This window comes from Macaca fascicularis, chromosome 16 (genome assembly GCF_037993035.2).
Source record: "Macaca fascicularis isolate 582-1 chromosome 16, T2T-MFA8v1.1".
In the NCBI taxonomy this organism is placed as follows: domain Eukaryota; kingdom Metazoa; phylum Chordata; class Mammalia; order Primates; family Cercopithecidae; genus Macaca; species Macaca fascicularis.
Genome location: NC_088390.1, coordinates 87,375,416 through 87,395,069, shown reverse-complemented (window position 1 = coordinate 87,395,069; position 19,654 = coordinate 87,375,416). Strand labels below are relative to the sequence as shown.

General features: G+C 60.3%; 1 protein-coding gene and 1 pseudogene across 4 annotated transcripts in view; one reads left to right on the top strand and one right to left on the bottom strand.

Annotated features, from left to right (window-relative positions):
- The first annotated feature begins 6,424 nt into the window (after nt 1-6,424).
- Nucleotides 6,425-9,403, top strand: LOC102116084 (uncharacterized; annotated as a pseudogene).
- Nucleotides 9,404-12,544: 3,141 nt separating this feature from the next.
- The window catches only part of RPTOR (regulatory associated protein of MTOR complex 1), a 418,470-nt gene continuing 411,360 nt past the window's right edge, over nt 12,545-19,654 (bottom strand). For all 4 annotated transcript variants that reach the window (XM_005585210.5, XM_065532458.2, XM_074020858.1 and 1 more), the window contains 5 exons: nt 18,738-18,865; nt 17,492-17,578; nt 16,413-16,529; nt 15,953-16,082; nt 12,545-14,656 (listed from right to left, as the gene is read on the bottom strand). In XM_005585210.5, coding sequence (XP_005585267.1) covers nt 14,588-14,656; nt 15,953-16,082; nt 16,413-16,529; nt 17,492-17,578; nt 18,738-18,865 — 531 coding nt within the window. In that variant the 3' untranslated portion in view covers nt 12,545-14,587. The remainder of the gene's footprint in view (nt 14,657-15,952; nt 16,083-16,412; nt 16,530-17,491; nt 17,579-18,737; nt 18,866-19,654) is intronic.

Below are 19,654 nucleotides of genomic sequence, written 5' to 3'. Positions count from 1 at the left end.
CTCACACACACATTCCATCACTCATTCATTTCATCCTCTCATTTACCCACTCACACACTCATTCATTCACTCATTCACTCACACACACACTCGTTCATTCATCCTCCCATTCACCCATTCACTCACACACTCATTCATTCACTCACACACTCACACACTCATTCACTCATTCATTCATTCATCCACTCATTCACTCACACAGTCACACATTCATTCACTCACTCATTGACTTACTCATTCACTGACTCACTCATTCTTTGACTCATCCACCCACTCACCCACCCACTCATCCACCCACCCATTCATACACTTGCTCATTAACTTTTTCACCCACTCATTCACCCACTCACTCACTCACTCACTCATACACTCATTCATAATCATTCATTCCTTCAGCGCCTACCTTGGGCAGGCCCTGCTCTGAGAACTGCAGTCCCTTTGTCATGGGGTTTGCATACGACAGGGGATACAGGGGAATGGAGGGGTGCTGAGGTGGAGGGATGCTGGGTGGGTAGTCAGGGAACTCTTCCTTGAGGATATGGGATCTGATCTCAGGAGCCTGAACCCCAGATAGAGGGACAGCGGGGTGACAGTGCAATGCCAGGACTGGCTGGTGGGTGGGGCATGGCAGCCCCGGGGCTGGTCCGCCCCTGTTTTCGGCCAGCCAGAAGCACTTGGCCCTCACCCAGGAGGGAAACAGGCTTGGAGGCCATGGGTCAACCTGGTGAGAGCAGCTGGATGGGCAGGAACGGCCCTGAGGGGAAGGGGCATGGGGGCGAAGTCAGCCTTTGGCCTAAGCCCCTGGGCAGACGTGACGCCACTTAGCAGATGACATCGGCTGACACAGGGGTCACAGGCTGCACACACACCACTGCCCCAGCTCCCACACAGCCAGCCTTCCAGGAGGACGGGGGACCGTCTGCATTCCATGGGGGAAACTGAGGCAGGGAGGAGTATAGCGGCCTGTGCGGGGTGGAGCTGGGACTGCCAGGCAGGCAGCTGAAGTGGCCCCCCGGAGGGATGGTCGTGGCCGGAATCAGGCGACTGGGAGGCTCACATGCCTGAGGGGACATGAGCAGCCAGGAGGGGGATCGCCCGGGCCTGGAGGGTGTGTTTTGGGTGCGCTGTGCCAATGATCTGAAGCTCAGGAAGGATGCTGGGCGGGATGGCTTGAAGAGAGCCAGGAAGGGGCCAGAAGACCAGGCTTGGGGCAGGAGGAAGCTCGGGGAGGTGGGATGAGCTCACATCAGCTGTGGCCACAGGAGGCTGCCACAGGCCCTCAGATGGTCCTTGCGTCCCCACTCACCCTGCGCTGGGTTGGTCTGAGTGACCAAGGGCAGAGCAGAGTGATGGCAGGTCACTTTTGAGATTGGGTCATTAATGGCACGGTGGCCTCCCTCTTGGCTGACAGCTGGATGGCCACCCCTGGGAGACCCGAGCCCGGCTTCCTGCTGAGCCACTTCTGGTCTCCTGGCCTGAGAGTGTGTGCGATGATGTCAGCCGCTTTCAGCTGCTGAGTCCTTGGGTCACTTATTGCGCGTGATAGATGATGAATGTGTAGTGGCACAGGCCGCCCCTGGAGTCAGAATTCTGCAGCTCTGCTGCTGGCCGGCTTCATCTCAAGCCCGGGAGGCTGCCGGAGTCACCTCCACGCTCATCTGAGTGGTTGTGGGCAGGAGGCCTCAGTCCTGGCCACAGGGGCCCCTCCAGGTGACTTCCCCCAGAGATGAGGGGATCACAGAGCTGGGGGCTGGGCTGCTGGCCTCGTGACCATGAGAGCAGTGGGTCCCTGGGGCTGCCTGATGTTCGCCTGTTTTTCTGGGCTGTTCCAGGCCTGGATTTGTGTCTCATGACTCCGGCCCCTTAGGGTCCTTGGCGAGTCCTTGGATCCTAGTCTGTTCACGCTGCTGTAACAGAATTCAGAGACCGGGTAATTTGTGAACAATGGACATTTCTTTCTTGCGGTTCTGGAGGCTGAGAAGTCCAAGGTCAATGAGCTGGAAGTCCCGTGTCTGGGGAGGGTGGCTCTCAGCTTCCACAATGGCGCCTTGAGCACTGTGTCCCCCTATGGCAGGAGGCAGGAGAGCAAAAGGGAGCCGAGGTGTGAAGCCTCTTATACAGGCTTTTAATCCCACTCACAGGGGAGGCGCCCTCATGACCCAGTTACCCTGAAGGGCCCCACCTCTTAATACGCTAGACTGGGGATTCAGTTCCAACGGGGGTTTGGAGGGACACGATGTTCAGACCAAGGCAGCAGGCACCCTCCCTCTCAGGCCACTGTCTTAAGAGACTTCTGTTTCTCACAGCAAATCCTCTCGCTCAAACCTGGAGGGACCAAAGGCACGACCGGAGCCGCGTTCTCTGGCGTCAGTTTGTATTTTCGTCAATGAAAAAAAATGGCAGTGTAATTCATATAACACGCAATTAACTAATTGATTTTATTTTTATTTTTTAGAGACAGAGTCTCATTCTGTCACCCAGGCTGGGGTGCGGTGGCAATTATAGCTCACTGCAGCCTCCAACTCCTGGGCCCAGGCAATCCTCCCACCTCAGCCTCCCGTGTAGCTAGGACTACAGTCTGTGCCACCACATCTGGCTAACAACTAATCATTTTATTTTATTATTTATTTATTTATTGAGACAGAGTCTTGCTCTGTTGGCCAGGCTGGTGTGTAGCGGTACAATTTTGGCTCACTGCAACCTCTGCCTCCCAGGTTCAAGCAATTCTCTTGTCTCAGCCTCCTGAGTAGGTGGGATGAAAGGCATGCACCACCACGCCTGGCTAATTTTTGTATTTTTAGCTTAGATGGCATGTTGACCAAGCTGGTCTTGAACTCCTGACCTCAGGTGATCTGCCCACCTCGGCCTCCCAAAGTGTTGCGATTACAGGCGTGAGCCACCGCGCCCGGCCCCATTAACTATTTTAAAGTGTACATTTCAGTGGCATTTAGTGTATTCACAATGTTGTACAACCACCATCTCTATCTGGTGTCAAAACATTTTAATCACCCCAGAAAAATACTCAGTAAGGGCCAGGTGCGGTGCCTCACACCTGTAATCCCAGCACTCCGGGAGGCCGAGGCGGGCGGATCACCTGAGGTCGGGAGTTCGGACCAGCCTGACCAACATGGAGAAACCCCGTCTCTACTAAAAACACAAAATTAGCTGGGCATGGTGGTGGGTGCCTGTAATCCCAGCTACTAGAGAGGCTGAGGCAGGAGAATCACTTGAACCCAGGAGGTGGAAGTTGCAGTGAGCTAAGATTGCACCATTGCACTCTAGCCTGGGCAACAAGAGCAAAACTCTGTCTCAAAAAAAAAAAAAAAACACAAAACTTAGTGCCACCGCTCATTCCTCCTCTCCCCTCACCCCCTGGTGCCACCAGTCTCCTTTCTGCAGTTGGGATGGTTTTACCTATTCTGGATATGTCATATAAAAGGAATTGCACAATATGGCCTCTGGAATCTGGCCTCTTTTATTCCATGTGTTTGCAGGAGGCATCCTCATTATAGCATGCTTCAGTGCTTCCTTTTCAAGGCTGCATAATATTCCACAGTATGAATATACCACATTGTGTTTATCTATTCATTCATCGTTGCACCTTTGGTTGTTTCTGCCTTTTGGCCGTTATGAATAATGTCCTATAAACATTCCTGTACAAGTTTCTGCATGGACATGTTTTAATTTCTCTTGGGTATATATCTGGGAGTGGAATTGCTGGGTCTAATGGTGATCCCAGGCTTAACTTCTTGAGGAACCACCGAACGATTTTCCCCAGTGGCTGCACAATTTTCCATTTTCACCAGCAATGCAGGAGGGTTTCAATTTGTCCACATCCTCATCAACTTGTGATTTTCTGGTTTTCTTTTTATTTTTTTTTTAATTGTCAAATGATCCTTTATTGAAGTATTTTCCTTTGTGCTTAACTAGCTGGGCATTCCCCGGCACCATTGTTGATGTCATCTATGTCATGAGGGTGGCGGCCTTCAGCATTGCAGCCCGGAGACTGGGCAGTCCCCAGGATCTTTGTAACGGCTCCAGAGAGTTCTCTGGCTAAAGGTCAGTGCCGCATCTGTGGAGCAATGTTGACAATCTCATCAAAAGTGATATTTCCACTGTGTTTAATGTTTTTCTGTTTCTTTTTGTCTCCTGGCGGTTCCTTGAGGGCTTTGATGATCAGGACAGAGGCAGAAGGCACCACCTTACTCTGGGCCTGTCTGTTCTGAATGGTCAGTTTCACTGTAATCCTCAGACCCTTCCAGTCACTGGTTGCCTTGGCAATGTCATCACCAGCCTTTTTTGGAGATAGACCCATGGGGCGGTCTTGGGGGCCAGCGCAGATGTGACACCGACTTTGCCCCCCGCTAACCTCAGGTATATGACTTTGACCTTGTTTTTTTTTTTTTTTGAGACGGAGTCTCGCTCTGTCGCCCAGGCTGGAGTGCAGTGGCGTGATCTCTCGGTTCACTGCAAGCTCCACCTTCTTGGTTTACGCCATTCTCCTGCCTCAGCCTCCTGAGTAGCTGGGACTACAGGCACCTGCCACCACGCCCGGCTACTTTTTTTGTATTTTTAGTAGAGACGGGGTTTCACCGTGTTAGCCAGGATGGTCTCAATCTCCTGACCTCGTGATCCGCCTGCCTTGGCCTCCCAAAGTACTGGGATTACAGGTGTGAGCCACTGCGCCTGGCCCAGTCTCCTCCCTTTACAGGCTGTGAGGATGGGCATCCTGCACACAGTCAGGGCTTTCCTAGCCAACTGGGTTGACAGCAGTGCCTCATCTGGGTCTTCCAGTTAGGGGAGAAGCTGGGCTCAGAGTATGAAGATGAGGTCAGCTGTGTTACTGCCCAGGGGCTCCTCCTCCTGTAGGGCAGGTCGTGCTACCGTGCCAGCGACAAACTGCCTCTCCTGCATCCAGCCCCTCCTTGCCATGGCTGGGGGCCTTTCTGGGAGCCCTTAAACTCTTGTCTCTCACATAGATGGTGTGCGCCACCCAGGCAGGCTCTGTTGGTCCAGATCCCGTGCCCACTGGGCCTCTGCTCCACGCAGGTGGTGGCTGGTCCCGCTCCACAGTCTGCATCTCCTGCGTTTTCTTTCTCCTTCTAACACGGAGGGCATGGAGGGGGCCGTGGCTGGTAAACCCAATGTGCCTTGCTCTTGCACTCCCTGGCACCTTCTGGATCCCGGGCTGCTCGCTGGGGGGCTGTGAGAGGCCCTGTGCTGCCCTGGGGCTGGTGCTTTCTGGGCTGGCTCCCCCAGTGCTGGGTTTGGGGGCCCTCGCTGCAGGGTGGGACCTGGTTGCCTGCAGGGTGGGACCTGGTTGCCTGCAGGGTGGGGCCTGGTTGGCTGCAGGTGGGACCTGGTTGGCTGCAGGTGGGACCTGATTGGCTGCAGGGTGGGACCTGGTTGGCTGCAGGTGGGGCCTGGTTGGCTGCAGGGTGGGACCTGGTTGGCTGCAGGTGGGGCCTGGTTGGCTGCAGGTGGGACCTGGTTGGCTGCAGGTGGGACCTGGTTGGCTGCAGGGTGGGACCTGGTTGGCTGCAGGTGGGGCCTGGTTGGCTGCAGGTGGGGCCTGGTTGGCTGCAGGTGGGGCCTGGTTGGCTGCAGGGTGGGGCCTGGTTGGCTGCAGGGTGGGACCTGGTTGGCTGCAGGTGGGGCCTGGTTGGCTGCAGGTGGGACCTGGTTGGCTGCAGGTGGGGCCTGGTTGGCTGCAGGGTGGGACCTGGTTGGCTGCAGGTGGGGCCTGGTTGGCTGCAGGGTGGGACCTGGTTGACCCAGCAGCTGCTGAAGGTGGAAGCAGCCGGCAGTTGGGAGCTGGTTCTCTGTGGGGCGAACTCTGACCACGGTGAGCCAGGCAGGGGCCAGGACTGGGGAGCGGTTGGTGGGGGTGTGCGGGCAGTTCTCTGGGCCTCCCCTTGCTGGGAGGTGAGGCTGGGACCCCATGTGGGGAATTCCTAGCCCCCAGCTCCTGCCAGCCCTGAGTTGGAGGCTGTGGAGCTTCCTGGCCCCACAGCTTGTCCTTCCTGGAGGGCCCTGGGGATTTAGACCCTCTGGCAAAGCCTTTCCACCCACCCCTCCAGCTTGCCTGTGGTGGATGGTGGATGACCCTGGAGGGCAGCCAGGAGAGCCTCCAAGGGGAGGCCAGAGGGGAACCCACAGCTTTGAGGTACCCCGTGCCTCTCCCTGCAGATGCGGCTGTGGTTCTGTTGGCCCCGCCAGGCTGTGGGGATCTCAGTGGGGGTCCTGGGGTCTGGGCAGCTCTTCTGACCTCATCAGATGGCGTCTGCCCTCCGATGCTGAGTGTGAGTGACATCAGCCTTCTGGGCCCAGGAGGCCACCTGGCAGGATGACTGAAGCAGCCTTGGGTAGTGACCTTGTTGGCTGTTGCTGGTGGCTGTGAGCCCTGCATGAGTGTCCCTGGCCTCAGCACTGGGGGCTCCTCACTTCCCGGCCCCTGGAAGCAAACTCGGAGTATGCCTGTGGGGCCACAGGCTGTTTGGAGGACGCTGCAGTGATGGCCTTCTGGGAAGTGAGGTCTGGGTTTTGGAGGAGGAGGTGGGAGGTGGGGGGTCCTGAACTGCCTTTCCTGCCATATCAGGACCCAGGGCCGGGGACAGCGGGTGTCTCAGGGGCTGCATGGGTGATGGGGGAGGAAGTGCAGGCTGGCGGGGGAGGGGTGGAGCGCATGGGCTGCCCAGCCCTGTCTTGGGCACATGAAGCCTGGTTTGCCAGGTGGGAACTGAGGGACCTGTGCTCCAAGAGACACATCCAGGGGCTGCGATCAATTTCCAAAGGGCCTTTTCTCCGTTCAGCGATGCTGTTAAGAAGGACAATGACTCATGTGCCACAAGCATCTCGGGAGAACCCATGAGCTCAGGAGCCGGCGACAGACCCCGTTTAGAGCGCTCTGCACAGCTACACGGCAGCCCCGCCCCCACCCGTTGGGACAGCTCTGCAGCTGCAAAGGGCGAGCGCTTGGTTCTGAAGGCAGGGCCCGGCGCCACGGCTCTCCTCGCCTCGGTCTCCTCCATGAGCCTCAGGGACCCGGTGGCCACGGCACCCCCAGTTCTCCCCAGAGTTGCTGTTTCCACCTCTGGCTGTGAGGCAGGTGGCGTGGCAGAGGGGCTGGCCTGAGATGTGGGCTCCTGCTGTGAGCGGCACTAGTGGGGTTTGTCATGCTGACACCGACGACAGAGGTGAACTCATGGCCCCCCAGCCCTGGGGAGCAGAGACCCCACTTCCAGGCAGCAGCGGGGGTAGGTGCATCCAGGCCACCCAAAGCTCTCATCCCAGCACCCTCCATGGTCACAGCCCTCCACCAGGCGGCAGGTCACACCATGCCTTCTCTGTCCTCACAGTGGGGTGGCGGGGCTGGGCGTGTAACTCTTGTCCTGTGTTCTGTGGACACTGGTGCCTGGGTCACACAACAGTGGATGGAGCCTCAGAGCCCCAGGACCCCTGTGGCTGCTCCTGCCCCTGGGATGGCAGGGCCAGCACAGGGACTGTGGGGCCCAGGAGGAGGGACCCCCCGGCTCATTATGCAGAGGAGGCTGCAGTCAGGCCGACGGGATGCGCAGGGGAGGATGGGATGGGCAGGGAAGCCATCTCAACAGCTGCAGGAGGCTCCTTCCCAAGGTGGAGGAGCGGGAAGGACGGGCAGGGCCCACGCGGTTGGGCTCTTCCTCCTCCAGCTCAGGAGCCACCGACAGGATATGGCCTCATCTGGGTGGCACCAGGTGACCAGGCCCAGCTCAGGGTCCGCTCTCCTCTGATGGTCTAGGTGGATACCGTGCTGCCCTGGGACTTGGCACTGGCTGAGCTGTGTTCTTCCCAGCTCCCAACCCCTGTGGCACCCGCAGTTGTGAGTCCTCAGGTGTGACCTCGGACAGGGTCCATCAGGTGCTTCCCTGGTGCCTGTGCCGTTCTGGAAGCTTCTGTGATCTTGTTTGCTCACAGCACTCCTGCCTGCAGTGACTGTCCCCATGTTAAGATGAGGTACAGGCTGGGGCTTGGAGGTGCCACGGTGGCGTCAGTGTCCCTGGGCCACCTAGCAAACCACCGTGGGCCCGGCAGCCTGAGCAGCAGGCTTGTATTCCCTCCCACCCACTCCGTCTGGAGGCTGGACATGGAGATGGAGGGGCCTCTGGGCTACCTTCTTCCCGGACCACTCTCCCTGGCAGGTAGGCTGTGTCCTTGCATGGCTGTCCCTCTGTGCACAGCTGCGTCCTAATCTTCCTTCTCATAAGGACACTAGTCCTATTGCATTAGGGCCCCCCCCGGTGACCTCGTTTCACCGTACTCACCCGTGCAAAGGTCCTGTCTCCAAACACAGCCTCAGGCCCGGGTGCAGGGATTCCAGTGCTGGGGCTTCCGCAGGCGGATGTGGGAGGCCCTGCTTGGCCCCTGCCCTGGCCTCCCTGCCTGCCCTGTGCCCTTCAAGGTTTCCTTCCCGGTCTGTGCCTGACTCTGAGGCTCTGTTCCGTCTGGGTACGTATGAGCTCCGGACCACCCGGTAACTGAGTCTGAGACGCAGACCCCCAGAGGACAACTGCTCTGCCACCTCCCGAGGGCTATCTGCCGAGACCCCTGGAAGGGGGCCAGGCACAGATATGTGTTGGAGGTCACAGCTGCCCATCTGGCGGGTGCCTGTGGTCCCACCTAGCAGAGCTGCGATGAGCAGGAGCCTCCATGAGAGGCAGCCTCAGTGGCTGACACTCCGGTGGGCACTCCTTGGTGGGACAGCCCCTGTGGCCACCCCTGGCCCTTACCAGTCCCTCGCCGGAGGACTGAGCGTTCCTCCACGTGGTGTCACCAGGCCTGGTCCCTTCGCCACAGCCACGCGGGGTCTGGTAGCAGCAGGGGCAGGTGTGGGCCTGACTCAGCCCTCGCCTCCCCCGAGGCCAGCTTCTGCCGCGCGCCCATCCCCATGTTTACGAGCACTCGATTTGTACTCAAGTCTCAGTGACAGAAAAACTGATGCTAATGGGAAAAACAGGACTCTCAACAGAAACCCGCCCAGCACAGCGGCGTGAGTGCCAGGCATCCTTGCCTGAAACAAACTGCAATTCAGTGCAGAATTCCAGGATTCCATGGCAACTGCTCGTGCCCTGCGTTCTGGCCCTGGCTGGGGCTCGGGAGCAGCCACTGTGTCACGGGGGATCGACTTGTTTACCGGCAGCCCCAGGCACTCGGACGTGGTATCAGCTCCCCATGCCTTGGCCCTGAGATCTGGGAGCCCCACTGGGGCCGGTGCTTCCCCCAACCCCACTGAGCATCTCCTCGCCCTGTGCCACCCGCCTGCTGCCCAAGACCCCTGAGTGTTCATGGGCTCTGCCTGGTGGGAGGGTCTTTGGCTTGCAGACAGGGATTGGTTGGCAGCATAGTGCCCCTAATGACATCCACATCCTAGTGGCAGCCTGTGACTACCTAGCTCGGGGGATCCAGGTTGTATTTGAAACGAAGGTTGGATCAGCTGACTTGAAACTAGGGAGGTGACCCTGGAGCATCCAGGGGGGCCCAGTGTAATCACAAGTTCCTTAAAAGTGGAGGAGGGGCTGGCGTGGGGCTCACACCTGCAATCCCAGCGCTTTGAGAAGCCGAGGTAGCACGATCCCCTGAATCCAGGAGTTCGAAGCCAGTCTGGGCAACAAAGTGAGACTGAGTCTCGACTCTACAAAAAGTAAACAAAAATTAGCTGTGTGTGGTGGCGCATGCCTGTGGTCCCAGCTACTCAGGAGGCTGAGGTGGGAGGATTGCTTGAGCCTAGGAGGTCAAAGCTGCAGTGGCCATGACACACCCCTGCACTCCAGCCTGGGTGACAGTGAGACCCTCTCAAAAAAAAAAAAGTGGAGGAGGGAGGCAGGCGGGTCAGGCTCAGTGAGGAGGTGAGGACTGGACCAGCAACTGCTGGCTCTGAAGAGAGAGGAAGGGGCTGGAGCCATGGGCTGCAGGCTGCCTCTGGGAGCTGGAACACGTGAGAAAGGGGTCTGTCCAGGGGAGCGCAGCCCGGCCAAATCCTGGATTTTAGCCCAGTGAGCCTGAGTCTGCATCTGTGTTGCTCTCAGTGGCCATAGCTTGTGGACGTTGGTGGCCGCAGCCACAGGAAGCTTCGGGCAGAGTGGCTCTGTCATTCTGGGGACACAGGGGCCTCAAGGCCAAGGCTGTTCTCAAATCTTGGCCCTCCATTCTCTGCTGTGCCCCCGCCCTGGCCACACCCACCCAGCCTCCGTGCACCCACGTGTCCCACGGCAGGCGCTGCTGCTGTCCCCGGCCTGGCTGACCCCCACGCCTGCCCACCCTCTAAGGACCTTGTCAAGAGCCTCCAGGCCGGGCGCGGTGGCTCAAGCCTGTAATCCCAGCACTTTGGGAGGCCGAGACGGGCGGATCACGAGGTCAGGAGATCGAGACCATCCTGGCTAACACAGTGAAACCCCGTCTCCACTAAAAATACAAAAAAAAAAATTAGCCGGGCGTGGTGGCGGCGCCTGTAGTCCCAGCTACTCGGGAGGCTGAGGCAGGAGAATGGCGGGAACCCGGGAGGCGGAGCTTGCAGTGAGCTGAGATCCGGCCACTGCACTCCAGCCTGGGCGACAGAGCGAGACTCCGCCTCAAAAAAAAAAAAAAAGAGCCTCCAGAGGGGCTTTCCCGGCCTCTGCCCCTCCCAGGGCCACCCAGGCTGCAGTGACTGGAATAAGGGATGACATGAACACGAAGAAAGCCCTGAAGGGCCATTCAGCGCAGTGCTGAGCGAGAGAGGACGTCCTTGAGGAGGCACGAGCCCTGGTGATGAGGCCATGGTGGGTGGGGACCAGCGGGTAGCAGGTGCCGCCTCTGGGTCCCGAGCTGCCACTCCCACCCGCCTGCTCCAGGGCGGGACATGCCTTGCACAGGCAGCACCTGTAGGTCCAGAGTGTGTGGCTCCCCCAGCCCCAACCCACCCCCCAGCCCGAGTGTTGGAGCAAACGTCTCTGCACATGGCCTTGGGGTGGTGTTAGGACCCCAGTCACTGCCACCACCCGACAGACAGGGCTTTGGGCAGGTTACTCAATGCCTGAGACCCAACATCTGGTCGGGGGACAAGAGCCTGTTCCCAAGCTCTCCAGGAAGTCAGGGCCCTGTGGTGGTGCAGAGTGGCTGACATGACCGTCCCCACAGACCCTTGTCTCCCACTCACCCTGCAGGACCATGCCCAGGCCTGTTGCCTCTGCTGTGGCTTCCAGAACATTCTCCCCAGCTGCCAACCCCTGCACAGACCTTCCTGCTTGCGAAAAGCCCCAGGGGACAGACCACGACCTGCAGAGCAGAGTGTGATCTAGAAACAGGAGCCTTAATTGGCCAGAGAGGGACAGGCGTGGTGGCTCACGCTGGGAGGCTGAGGCGGGTGGATCACCTGAGGTCAAAAGTTCAAAACCAGGCTGGCCAACATGGCGAAACCCCGTCTCTACTAAAAATATAAAAATTAGCCAGGTGTGGTGGCTAATTACTCATTACTCGAGAGGCTAAGGCAGGAGAACTGCTGGAACCCGGGAGGCAGAGGTTGAGGTGAGCCAAGATCGCGCCACTGCACTCCAGCCAGGGTGACCGAGACTCCGTCTCAAAACAAAAAACCCAGAAAGAGTTGACCAGAGGGATGTGCAGATGTGATTAGGACTAAGGACCCGCACAACCCGAGGCGGGCAGGGCCCCCAGGCCTGGAAACACTTCCGGCATCAGGAGGAGAAGTGGTGGTGGGCGTGGCTCAGAGGCCCTGAAGTGGAAGGGGCCACGAGTCAAGGAGAGCGGAGGCCTCCAGAGGTGGGCAAGTGGCTTCTCCCCCAGCAACTCTGACGTGGCCCAGATTTCAACGCAGACTTGAAAGGGGCCTCTGACTGTGAGAGGGTAACCGTCATTTTAAAGAAAAAGAAATGTGGGCCGGGTGTGGTGGCTCATGCCTGTAATCCCAGCACTTTGGGAGGCCGAGGCGGGCGGATCACGAGGTCAGGAGATCGAGACCATCCTGGCTAACACGGTGAAACCCTGTCTCTACTAAAAAAAAAAATACAAAAAATTAGCTGGGCGTGGTGGCGGGCACCCGTAGTCCCAGCTGCTTGCCAGGCTGAAGCAGGAGAATGGCGTGAACCCGGGAGGCGGAGCTTGCAGTGAGCCGAGAACGCGCCACCGCACTCCAGCCTGGGCGAGAGAGCGAGACTCTGTCTCAAAAAAAAAAAAAAAAAAAAAAAGAAAGAAATGTGTCCGGCCTACGTCACAGCACAGCTCTCACCACAGAGCGCGCTCCCCGACGTGGGGTCTGTGCCACAGGCTGGGGGCACTGCCTGGGAGGAGCATTGCTGCCCGGGAGATGAGGACCGAGACCTTTGCACACCCCTGAACATGCCAGGCTCCCTATGGCCGTGGTGCCTGCCTGGAGAGTGCCCAGGACGCAGAGCTGCTGGTGGCCCTGGGGACAGCAGGGGGACCCGGGCAAGGTCCCCCCACCCCTCCTCTGACCTACGACCCCTGCGGTGGGGGTGGGCAGTTTGTGTAAAGACACAGCCGCCAGCCAGAGTCTGCGCGTGTTGTTTACTGTTTGTCCTGCTCTTAGCTTCACATTGCCATTTTGTGTTTTGTCAAAGTCTTTCTCAATTCGCATTTGGTAAAATAAATAGAGATAAGGAGCCTTTAGGCCGGCGCTCTCTCGAGCCCTGGTTGACGTCGTGATTGAATTTCCGCATCGGACCTGTGAAGACAGCCCACGTGCAGGTGGCACGCGGAGCCCGCGGGGGCGGCTCCAGGGCGGAGTGGGCGCAGGAGGGTCTTGTCCCCTCTGGAGCCACCTGCCTTTTGACAGGTGGTGGTTTTGTCTCAAAACAAACAGAAACGCGTGTTAGGTAAGAATCGAGTTGAAGGACTGGACGGGAAGCTGTGTGTGCGGGTGGAGCTGGGCTTCTGGAAGATTCTGGTGTTGCCGCCTGGCATGCCCTGTGAGCTGAGTGAGGCCGGGACTTGTGGGGGTTGGGGCCCTCTACACCTTCTGGACCTGGTCTGCTCGCTCGGCCCAGACGTGGGGATGGGATTCGTGCCGGAACCTTCTTCTGGTGGGAGCTCACATTTCAAAAAAGAGCAGCGGAGGGGCCGCCTCTGTCCCACCTTGTCATGTCCCGGCCAGCCCCAGCTCAGACTCCAGCTCAGCCCCCTGAAGACCACGTGTTTCTCTGACCAAACGCAGCTAGGCAGGGTTCCATCCACCCAGAAGATGCTCTTGGCCACGGCAGGATGCCAGTCACACCACAGGGGAGCCGGGCCTCGCCGTGCCCGCTCTCACTCCCGTGGTTGTGGGCCTCTTACTGCCGCAATGAAGCCACTTGGCTCCTCCACCTCTCAATAATCCTGATTCCCGACGAACATGGAAAAAATGCTTTTCAAAATACCATCATTGTGGTTGTGTTCTGTTTGCAAAACTGCCCTGAGGCCCCTCCTGGGCGGGACTGTCCACACAGCTCCTGTCTGCACCACAGGCCCAGCTGCAAGCCAAGGTCGCATCAGCATGGGCGACTCAGGGCTGGAGATGGGGCTGGTGTCACCCAGAGCCGTCTAGGACCCGGCAGTGCCTCTCACCTGTGTGTGATGAACGTGTGCGGACAGAGCAGGGAGACCACGCCGCCTGCATGTGTGCCCCCAGGGTGCCAGCCGTGGTGCCCGCACATGCGTGTGCTACACCCGTGTGTGGGCACAGGCACGGAGACCACAGGCCGGGTCGCCGCCCCTGCGCGTGTGGGGAAGAGCAGCCCTTCGGAGGGAAAGGAGCCCTGTGGACTAAGGCAGGGGCTACACTGCCAAGGACCTGCCTCTTCGGTGCGCGGCCACAGAGGCCCCTGCTGACAGCTCTGCATGAGGGGCCAAAACTAGAGTCTAGAGACCTGGAGGTGCAGGGAGGGTGGGCTGTGGAGGAGGCGCTGCGCTCCTCCCGTTCAGTGATGCGGCCAGCGGCCAAGGACAGCCCGGCCCCCTGGGCGGCTTTCTTCATACCACCAGCTAGAGGGGCGTCTCCTTCTTCCTTTCTCTTGGTTTCCCGAATTTCCAGTGTGCCCCAGCCGGCTAGGAAATGTCCCTGCTTGCGTGCACTGACTGTGAGAGGCGGTGGGCCTGGCTGGGGCAGCACCTCTCGCTCGCTCTTGGCCTGATGGGGACGGCTGCTCCAGGGACCCGCAGGAGCCCCAGCGCCTGCCTCTCCTCCAGGGCTGTCTGGGGGTTTTGCTGCAGCTAATGCTCTGATTACATGGAAATAAAATGAGGTGTTTCCCCTTTCAACGTCTCAGAGAAACACAGAACAGGAGAGGGACAGACCGCTGCGGCCGCGGGGGTGCACCTGGATGCTGGTGCTCAGTGGGAAGCCACCGTCAACCTAAGCCCTCCCCGTCCCTGACGTTCCGGACACGACAGCGAAGACAGACAAAAGCGAGTAGCAGGGCCCTCCTGCCGTCATCAGCAGCTAAGGCAGCAGCCAACGTTCACACCGCGGGGCCGCAGCAGCCGACACCCCGCGCCCCGGCAAGTGGCAGCTTCACTATGTACAGCAGGCGGCCGTGGCCTGGCGGGCCGGGTCGCGCCGCTATCTGACGCGCTTCTCCACCGAGTACACGGAGATGTAGTAGTCGTTGCTTCCCACGGCCAGGTGAGGCTGCAAGGAGAGAGCAGAAGGGTAAGCAGGGGTTCAGGTGCGGACACTGCGGGCGGGGGGCGGCGTGCGGGCCAACCCGCATCCTTAGGCAGCTCCTGCCGGGGTCTCAGGAATCCCTGCGCCCACCTCAGGCCCGGAAATGCTGGGCCGGTCCCCACCAGTCCTCTCTGCAGGGCCCATGCATGGTGCACTCCGTGAGAGGTGTGGTGCTGCCCCCGGGCCCTGCGTGTTTTTTTCAGCACTGCCCCTCAGGGACAGCTCTGGGATCTAATGTCACACGTTAGCAGAGCTGCATGCCTGAAGCCTGAAGGCATGAACGCAAGAAGGCAGGTGGGCAGGATCCTAATCTAAAGACAATGGCCTGAAGCCACGTGGGGAGGCTGCAACCAAGGCCAGAGAGCCGTGCAGGTGGGGCCCAGCTGCACAGGGGACGGGGTAAGGACTTGGTCACACAGGGGATGGGGGTGAGGGCTGCACAGGGGACGGGGTGAGGGTCGCAGAGGGGACGGGGTGAGGGTCACAGAGGGGATGGGGTGAGGGCCGCAGAGGTGACGGGGTGAGGGCCGCAGAGGGGACGGGGTGAGGGCCGCAGAGGGGACGGGGTGAGGGTCGCAGAGGGGACGGGGTGAGGGCCGCAGAGGGGACGGGGTGAGGGTCGCAGAGGGGACGGGGTGAGGGCTGCAGAGGGGACGGGGTGAGGGTCGCACAGGGGACGGGGTGAGGGCCGCACAGGGGACGGGGTGAGGGCCGCACAGGGGACGGGGTGAGGGCTGCAGAGGGGACGGGGTGAGGGTTGCACAGGGGACGGGGTGAGGGTTGCACAGGGGACGGGGTGAGGGTCGCAGAGGGGACGGGGTGAGGGTCGCACAGGGGACGGGGTGAGGGTCGCACAGGGGACGGGGTGAGGCCTGCAGAGGGGACGGGGTGAGGGTTGCACAGGGGACGGGGTGAAGGCTGCACAGGAATGGACACCCTGAGCGACTCTGCCTGGAGGTCCCCAGGGATGGCTTTAGTGCAGGGTCTGAGGGCAGGAGCTCTGCCCGACCACTGTGCATGCGCCGTCAATTCTTCCCAGAGTGACGTGACTGGAGCTCTGCTTCCAGGGCGAGTATAGGGTGGGTCAGGGGCCCTGGAGATTCTGGGCCCCGGGCAAGTCTCTTCTTCAGGTGGCCAGTGGACCCCACTGTGGTGTGGGGTGCCCAGGCAGGACCCCTGCTGTCTGGCCCCCTTGCCTCCCATCCCTCGCCCCTGGCCCCCGGCCCCCGGCCCCCAGCCCCCACCCACCGCTGCACTGACCCAGTGTGGGTGGAAGGCCAGGCAGCTGATGGCGCCGACCCGCTGACCCATGAAGCCGTCGTAGTACTTGATGTTGTTGATCAGCTCGCCGCCCCCATTGTAGATGGCAGTGAACTGATTGACGGAGCCACTGTGGGGAGAGAAAGGGTCCCAGTGTCACTGCCCTCTCCTCTGAGGATGGAAGAAAGACAGGTGCACAGGCTGAGACTGCAGGGACAGGCCGGCTCGGGGCAGGTGTGACCCTCTGGTCACTCTCACTGAGGACTCGGGCCTGGCAGGGCCCTGAGAGTTGATCCTGGGAGGAGGATGTGGTGGGCAGAGATCTTTTGTTTTTATGTCCCAACAGCAGTGAAATCCTCCCCTGCCCTCCTTCAGCTCCTGTGGGGCAGGCACACAAGAGCCTCGTGTTTGCACAGAGGCCGGAGGCAGGGAGCTCGGAGGCCAGGGAGGCGGCGCCTACCATGCGATCAGGTCCGCCTGGGGGTGGATGTCCAGGGCTGTCAGCCCCTTCACGATCTGAAGCACATTCACCGACTCGGGCATCCGGGGATCAAAGATGCGCACGTCTCCATTGACACTGCCAAGAGAGGGTCACGGTGACACCTCCACCCGGAGCCCCCAGGAGGGGCCTAACCGGGGGACGGCGGAACTGGGTGTGGGGGTCGCACGCCTGTTTGCACACACACTGCTCAAGGAAAAGGCTGCCTGGATGCTCAGCGCCCCTGTGAGGGCTGCCCAGGCCGGGCCCAGACACGCCCCCGCACCGGTCTCAGGGTCAAGGCTGCCCCTCGAGCTCCCTCAGAGCCAGAAAAGGCCCGGAGCTTTCCCGCCTAGAGAAACGGCCACGAGCACAGACGCAGGAGGAGGCTGTGAGCTACTGGCTTCATTTCCAGCCAGAGATTAGATTTCATGCAACAGGGGCCTGCAGTCCCGGGAGACAGAGCCTAGATGGCGGGCTGCGGCCTGAGGGATGGCCTGGCCCTTTTGAGGCCCCGTGGCTCCTGCCTTCCACCCTAGCAGGCGTCCATCCCAAGAGTTATGTCTGGTTTTTATATCACAAACAAGAGGGGAAAGAGCATCTCTTTGAAGAAATGCTGGCTTTGTGTTCATAAATTACATTCTGCTCTCCCTTTAATAGGCAAATAAATATTCCCTGCTCTTGGTGCTGTATTCACCAAGCCGCAGAACTGAATTTACGTGCAGACAACTGCCACATGCCTGGCGGATGCGCCGCCCCTGCCGCTCGGCCACCCCTGCTGTGGAGGGAGAGCCGCTGCCCAGCTCCCCCCGACCCTCCGCGCGGCAGCCCAGGAAAGTTCCCACAGCGCCGGCAGGTCAGGTGTCCCCCAGCAGGGGGAGCAGCCGCGCCCGGGCCCCTGGGGGCTGTGCCGGACCTTTCTGGCCAGTTCCAGGGCAGGAGTTAATTATCGCCCGAAATGCCATCCCCTTTCCGCTGTTTAAATACCAAGGACATATTTTAAAAGGGGGGAAAATAATGTTTTTACAGCAGAGCGGCTGCTAACCATCGGCGCTCCTCACCTCACGCTCACGATGTGGCCGTCGGGGCGCTTCTGCAGAGAGGCCTTCACCACCCAGGCCGTGTGCTCGCGGTACGTCATGACGCGGCTGCAGGGGAGGGGCGCTCAGCGTGGGCTTCCCCGAAGGATGTCCCCACCCTTCGGGGCTCTCACCGGGGGCTGCCCAGGTCTGCCTGTGCCAGCGGGTCCGCACCAGGGACTGCCCACGTCTGCCTGTGCCAGCGGGCTCTCACCGGGGGCTGCCCAGGTCTGCCTGTGCCAGCGGGTCCGCACCGGGGACTGCCCACGTCTGCCTGTGCCAGCGGGTCCGCACCGGGGACTGCCCACGTCTGCCTGTGCCAGTGGGTCCGCAGGCCCTCGCCCGTCCGCTGCCCAGGAGGAGCTAGTGCCCATGCAGGGTCAGAGCCCCCTCCAGGTGACCTGCTCCAGCAGAGACCCCCTGTGTCCTCCCCAGGCCGGCTCAGGGCTGGGCCCTAGGTCACCGTCAGGCCGCTGGAGGACTGTCTGAGCCACATGGGAGCTGCCCAGAGATGGGGGCCAGGCGGCCATTGCAGCGCTCCCAGGCCCTGCCCACCCTTTGCTTTACTTCCCTCAAAACTCCTCACTGTGCCTGCCTGATCTGTGCAGACTGGAGGGTTAGGAATGAGAATCCCAGATCTAAAGCTGATGAAGCTGGGGGCACAAGGACCTTCTGGGAATCCTCGCTCTGTGCCGGGTGAAATTTACTTCTGCTGCATCAGCCATGTGGGCCAAGGCAGACTGTCCCCTGCTAGGCCCGGACAGCACCTGCCCACAGGGTGCTCGGCGGAGGCAGTGCCCGGGGCTGCTGTGCCCACGCGTGTGCCCTCAGACATCCCTCCCTGGACACTTGCTGCGTGACCCAGGAGGTGGCAGGCAGTGGCGGTATTCTGTTCAGGTGAGCTCAGAGGTGGCAGGTGTCTGGCTGGGGCCCCCGCCTCACCCCGATAGCCTCTGCCTCCAGTCCACTGGCTCATCCCACACGGCCAGTACCCCGTGCTCCTCCACAGGCTGTGGGATGGACCTCTGTGGGATAGGCCTCGGTGGGACAGGCCTGGCGGTTTTGGGGAGCCCAGCAGGACTGGCCTAAATACTCCATTGTGGGCTCCTGGGGAAGCTTTGCATCTCACTGAGAAACCTGGACCCAACCAACTGGTAGTGACACGGCCTCTACCACCTGGAAGGTACCCTGCCACCACTGGGGGAGGGAGAGGACAGGGCCAAGGTACCATTCGCTGAGTGCCATCCTTCTGTCGTAGACACGGATGGAGCCATCACCGAGGCCAGCCACGATGAGTGAGCGGTGGGAATCACAGGACAGGCTCGTCACGCAGCTGTCTGCGCCCGTGGGGATGTCCTAGGGCCAAACACAGGCAGCCCGGTGAAGACCTGGGCACTGAGCTGCCCTCCCTGCTGTCCTGCAGCACCAGGACCCCTCTTGCTGCCTCCCTGGCTGTGGGGATCCCCCTCCCTGGCTGCAGGGGCCTTTCTCTCTATCCAGGGAAGCATCAAAGGCCCGGGGAGCCCAGGAGTCCCAGAGAGAGGCAGGGCACTGAGTCACACCCTTGTCCGTTGGCCTTGGAGGGACAGTCCTCGGCGCCTGGGCCCCGAGCCAGTGAGGCAGAGCCCAGCCCCACCCTGAGCGGTGGCCTGCAAACGCCTCTGGGAAGGACTGGCTGTCAGTGCCAATTAAACTTCCAACCTCTCTCTGCTTCCTAAAAAGGAAAGCAAAGCACATTTTGGCAAGGACTCCTCACTGGCTACTTCTCAGAACTTCTAATGAACTACGGGGATGAGTCCAGGAGGGGTCGCCTGGCTCCCTCGGGGACTATAAGTGCTGGAGAAGTGGGGGTGGGGGGCGATGGCACCTGCCAGGGACGCAGGAGGAAAAGGGCCACGAGAGGGAGAGTGCTTTCCACGCATGAAGGATGGTGCTGGGTTGTGTACTCCAGGAGGAAACCCAGGTGTGGGGACGATGGGGCCGGACCCCTGCGAGGGGCAGAGGTGGCTCTGGGAACACCTGCTGCGCTCTGTGCCTCCACGCACCTCTGCAGGAACAGCACCTGCCCCGCAGGCCACCCGGGCCTCTAAGACCCAACTGGTGACCAGACCCTGGGGATCAGGGTGTCCACGCTGTGCCCTGAGG